The sequence below is a fragment of the Glycine max genome, chromosome 16 (assembly GCF_000004515.6).
Source record: "Glycine max cultivar Williams 82 chromosome 16, Glycine_max_v4.0, whole genome shotgun sequence".
Lineage (NCBI taxonomy): Eukaryota > Viridiplantae > Streptophyta > Magnoliopsida > Fabales > Fabaceae > Glycine > Glycine max.
In genome coordinates, this window is record NC_038252.2 from 16,288,240 (window position 1) to 16,294,239 (window position 6,000).

Here is a 6,000-nt window from a genome sequence, read left to right on the forward strand (position 1 = left end):
TTCCTTTGCTCCCTGGATGCCTTCTCGTCAAAATTTAGGAATTTCAGAGCCCAATATGCTTTGTGCTCCATTTCCACTGGTAAATGACATGATTTCCCATACACCAGTTGAAAAGGAGATTAGCCAATTGGGGTCTTGTATGCAGTTCTGTAATCCCATAGTGCATCTTCCAATTTGATTGACCAATCTTTTCTAGTTGATGCCACTGTTTTCTCTAATATCTTCTTTAATTCTCTGTTGGATACTTCAGCTTGGCCATTAGTTTGAGGGTGATAGGGTGATGCTATCTTATGATTCACATGATATCAACTCAACACCTTTTGAAGCTGAGCATTACAAAAATGGGAACCACCATCACTAATCAAAACCCGAGGCACCCCGAATTGAGCAAAAATATTCTTCTTGATAAACTTTACCACAATCTTAGCATCATTTCTTGAAGTGGCCATAGCTTCCACCCATTTAGACATGTAATCAACAAGTACCAAAATGTATTCATTTCCTGTAGATGAAGGAAATGGACCCATGAAATCAATATCCCAGCAATCAAAAACTTCAACTTCCATAATGTTTTGCAGAGGCATCTCATTCCTTCGGGAAATTCCCCCCATTCTTTGACATTGGTCACACTTTAAGACATGGTGATGGGCATCTTTAAGGAGTGTTGACCAGAAAAATTCTGACTATAAAACCTTAGTTGTTGTTTTGTTTCCACCATAATGCCCTCCACATGGTGAATTGTGACAGTGCCAGAATATAACCTTGGCCTCCTCACTTGTTACACACCTTCTAAGAAGATTATCTGCACCTACCTTGAACAAGTGTGGATCATCCCATATATAATGTCGGGTGTTATGGAAGAATTTCTTTCTCTGATGCCAACTGAGGTCTTTGGGAATGATACCTGCTGCCTTGAAATTAGCCATATCAGCAAACCCCAGGGTCTTCCTGCAATCAAAAACAAAGATTCATCAAGAAATTCATCTTTTATTTCAGCCTCCTTTAAAGTGACCTCTTCATTTACTAATCTAGATAGATGGTCTGCTACCACATTTTCAGAACCCTTCTTGTCCCTAATGACTAAATCAAATTGTTGAACCAACAGTATCCATCTGATCAATCGTGGCTTGGAATCACCTTTGTGCAACAAATATTTAATTGTTGCGTGATCAAAATTTCTCAAGTGCATAAATGATTGCCATGAATTCTTTCTCAGTGGTGGCATAATTAATCTGAGCATCATTCAAAACTTTGCTAGCGTAATAGATGGTATGAAACATTCTGCCCTTTCGCTCTCCCACCATAGCACCTACTGTATAATTACTGGCATCACACATCAATTCAAACTCTTGTCCCTAATCTGGTGTTATGATCATAGGAGCAGAGACCAACTTGGCTTTGAGGGTGTTAAAGGCTTCTAAACATTCGTCATTAAACACAAACACAATGTCCTTGTTTAGCATATTACTCAGTGGTTTAGCAATTTTGGAAAAGTCTTTAATGAATTTTTGATAGAATCCAGCATGACCTAAAAAACTTTGTATGCCTTTAACATTAACTGAAGATGGAAGTTTATCAATAACATCAAGTTTTGCTTTATCCACCTCAATTCCTCTTTTAGAAATCTTGTGTCCCAGCACGATGCCTTCTTGAACCATAAAGTGACATTTCTCCCAGTTGAGCACCAAATTAAATTCTTCACAACATTGTAACACTTTCTCTAAATTTGCTTGGCAATTTTTAAAAGATGCACCAAAGACAGAGAAATCATCCATAAAGACTTCAATACATTTCTCTACCATGTAAAAAAAAATTGCCATCATACATCTCTGGAAAGTAGTTGGGGCATTACATAAATCGAACGACATGCGGAGATAAGCAAATACACCAAAAGGACATGTAAAAGCTGTCTTTTCTTGGTCCTGAGGATCCACTACAATTTGATTGTAGCCTGAGTATCCATCTAAGAAACAGTAGAAAGATTGCCCTACAAGTCTCTCAAGCATTTGATCCATGAAGGGAAGCGGGTAATGGTTTTTCCTGGTAGCTTCATTGAGCTTGCCGCAACATGCCCTTTTGTGAGCGAGCGAGGCAAGGCTCACAGGTGCGCTTTCCAAAGGAGGAAACATGCGCGGAGTCGCCACCAACGTTTATTTGTGGAAAACATCGGAAAAACCGAAGGACATCGATCAAAAAGAATATTCCAAGTTCGGGAGTTGTATTTACGTTTGAGGAAGGTATTAGCACCTCTCACGTTTGTCTCAAAGGACAACCGCCTCTTTTTTTAGAATTGTGGAAATTGTGTTACCTTAACTTTTATTTCTTTTTATTTTGAGGTCAACAAAACCAGGGCTCTTGCTCCTACTACGCTCCATCGAAGAGGAAATCAGACCTACGTAGTTCATTTTTAAGGGTGAATCAAGCGATTCTTTTTACTTGGAAGGTGATCATTTTAAGGCGTTGGACCTTAAAAATGATCCATTTACTTGGTAAGAAAAACTGAGATATTGAACTTTTCAAATCCTCTTTTAGTGATTTTTGTGGAAGAGCTTGACTTTGCGGGTTGATTTTAGCCTTAGTTTCACTTTAGTTATTAGTCAATTCAATTAAGAACGAGAAATCCCAAAGAGAAACGTCCGATTGATTTTTCCGCTTTATTTTACTAAAAGGTATTTTTTGATTATTATAATATTATTTTACCTCTTTTTTATTTCCAACGTGGTTACGACACGACCGAACGGTCGGATTTCATTTTAACAGAAATTAACGGATATTCCGAATCAAATGATCGGTGGAAATTTATTTTATTTTTTGATTAGGCGAGAAATAACTTAAATAAATGACTGAAGCATGTCAAAATGGGGTACGGAAAGTAAATGAAACGAGAATAAAAGTACACGAAACAAATGGGGACCACTACGGGTACATAGAATGAATTGAAAAAGCTCGGCTTGGGGTACTTACCGGTTGAAGACCGAAGAAAAATGAAGAATGAACGATGAATGTCGAAGAACGGTTGAAAATCTTTGCGTAATTACCCACGGAAACGTTACGGAAGCGCCTCGGCTTGGATTTTCTTCACGGAAACAATTTTCCTCAGTAATTTCAAAAGAATACGAAGTGCCAAGAAGGCTGAACCCCTTTCTTCTTCACTCTTCCCTCTATTTATAGCAAAATAGGGCAGGAGCTTGCCACCTAGCTCGCCCAGGCGAGCTCAGCTTGCCCAAGCGAGCCAGGTTGCTTCCTCCAGAAGCAACCGCCTTCTGGAGGAAGAATCTGGAAGGCCCAAGTGGGCCTGGTTGCTATTTACACCCCTTTTTACTAAATACACCCCCATTTACTCTTTTTTTGGTGATTCTTTTTCAGTAACGTTACGAAACTTTACGAATTTTGTAACGACACTTATTTTCTTTTCGTAAGGTTACGGAACCTTACCAATCATGTATTTACTCTTTTTTAGCTTTCAAAAAAGTTACGGAAACTCACGGATTGCGTAACAATACTTCCTTTTGGTTTCCGTCACATTACGGAATTTCACGGATTGCGTATCCACACTTCCTTTTGATTTCCGACACGTCTCGGGACTTCACATATTGTGCAACAAAGGGTGCCAAGTATCTCGAAGCGGCCAATCAAAGGTTGCATGCCATCAAGCAATTGTCCCCGGACAAAACTAGGGTATGACAGTTGATCCTCTTTACTTACCTTTTATCGGAGATAAGAGGAAAGCAAAGATAAGACACTGATTTCGTCCGTCTTCGCCCTTTCCGCGATTAGTCTATGACGACTCCTGTCTCTCCTTCTTCTTTCTCTGCACAACACAAAACAAACACAAACCACAAAAAACAACAATGACATAATATATATATACACATGTTTGGCAAAGGAAACGATCCAGAAAATAACAAAAAACCACATTTCCCAGTCACCGGAGGCTCCGTACTTGATGGTGGAGGAAACATGAACAACGCTAGGCAATCAATTCACGGGTCTCCGAACAAGATTTCGAGGGTGGAGGATAGGCGAACAGCGCTAGGCAATCAATTCGCGGGGCTCCAGACTAGTTGGTGGAGGATGCATGAATGAAAATCAATTCATGGGGCTCCGAATAAAAGTGGAGAATGGAGAATTGGCGAACAGCGCTAGGCAATCAATTCGCGGGGCTCCAGACTCGTTGGTGGAGGATGCATGAATGACAATCAATTCATGGGGCTCCGAATAAAAGTAGAGAATGGACAATAGGCGAACAACGCTAGGCAATCAATTCGCGGGGCTCCAGACTCGTTGGCGGAGGATGCCTGAATGACAATCAATTCATGGGGCTCCGATTAAAAGTGGAGAATGGAGAATTGGCGAACAACACTAGGCAATCAATTCGCGGGGCTCCAGACTCGTTGGTGGAGCATGCATGAATGACAATCAATTCATGGGGCTCCGAATAAAAGTGGAGAATGGAGTATTGGCGAACAGCGCTAGGCAATCAATTCGCGGGGCTCCAGACTCGTTGGTGGAGGATGCATGAATGACAATCAATTCATGGGGCTTCAAATAAAAGTGGAGAATGGAGAATTGGCGAACAACGTTAGGCAATCAATTCACGGGGCTCCAGACTCGTTGGTGGAGGATGCATGAATGACAATCAATTCATGGGGCTCCGAATAAAAGTGGAGAATGGAGAATTGGCGAACAACGCTAGGCAATCAATTCGCGGGGCTCCAGACTCGTTGGTGGAGGATGCATGAATGACAATCAATTCATGGGGCTCCGAATAAAAATGGAGAATGGAGAATTGGCGAACAGCGCTAGGCAATCAATTCGTGGGGCTCGAGACTCATTGGTGGAGGACACATGAACAGCGTTAGGCAATCAATTCATGGGTCTCCGAACAAGATTTGTTGGCAGGACCAAATGGTCCACCGGGTTTTTTCAACCTAAAAAGGCAAACATGCTTTTTGCAAAGAAAAATAAATCATTCGCGAGAGAACCATATCTTAGAGAAGCAATATACCCATGCCAAGGGTAATCTTCCTTGTAACCGGAAATGAAGGGCAGGACATCAACATTTAGCTTTTAAATGAACATTAAGGGGAAACATTGGGTTAAGCTGAAACTGGGAATAAATCACTCATAGTGTACAAAAACTCACACAGGCAAGTGTTTTACCCTAACCCCAAACCATAACTACACCATGACTTTATTTTGCACACGATTTCCTATCGAATCAAAGATCCCACGTACGATCACGGATCAATAGGATTTTCTCGATGGTAGTGTTTTTGGAGAGGAAGCTGGGTGTTTCAGTTTTTTCCTCTTTGTTTATGTGGGGCGGGATATCGCCTGTCGAGAATGACTTTGAATGGCAATTCGAAAGGAAGAACCACCAAAAAATGGGTTTTCCTTTGCCGGCAGTCACTTACCTTGCCGAAAATTTATCTGGTCTGAAGATTTTCTGTTCTCTTTCTTTCATTGATCGGGAATTACTCTGTTTTCCTCCGATTTTCTCTTTTTTTTACTTCCTTCCGATCTTCGATCAGGAATCCTTCTTTTCCTTTCTTTTCATTTTTTCCTTTTCTTTATTTTCATTTCTCCTTCTCCATTCCTTTCTTTGGGAAATTGGGTTTTAGCATTCTATTTGCTCTCCCTTGAGGAGATTCTGCTGTCCTTTGCTTCGGGGGAAAGGATGAGGATTCTTTTTGTAGGCCAAGGTTCAAAATAGTCTAAGGTTGTGTCTCAATGGGGTCTTTTATCGTGGGAGCCTGATCTTGATATCCGGGGCAAAAAAAATTCGGGTGTCAAGGTGTCGGTCTCGGGCCGAACTTCCATATCATTTCCACAAGGCACGCGTAACAATGATGATTTGGAAACAATGTGCAAAATTAGTCATGGCCACAGCTAGGGGGGCACTGAAGCATCCAGTTTATGGCATTGTGATACTACGGCTGGGGATTTGCACAAATAGACCCAATGTTTCCAAATTATGTTCTTTCATCGGTTCAATGA

General features: G+C 41.0%; 1 protein-coding gene across 1 annotated transcript; it reads right to left on the minus strand.

Moving 5' to 3' along the window:
• Positions 1 to 683: 683 nt before the first annotated feature.
• LOC112999778 (uncharacterized) lies at positions 684 to 1,658 on the minus strand. The gene is made up of 2 exons (XM_026126089.1): positions 1,393 to 1,658; positions 684 to 948 (listed from the first exon to the last, which is right to left on the minus strand). The coding sequence occupies exons 1-2, from the start codon at positions 1,656 to 1,658 to the stop codon at positions 684 to 686; spliced, it is 531 nt and encodes a 176-aa protein (XP_025981874.1).
• Between the last annotated feature and the right edge of the window lie 4,342 nt (positions 1,659 to 6,000).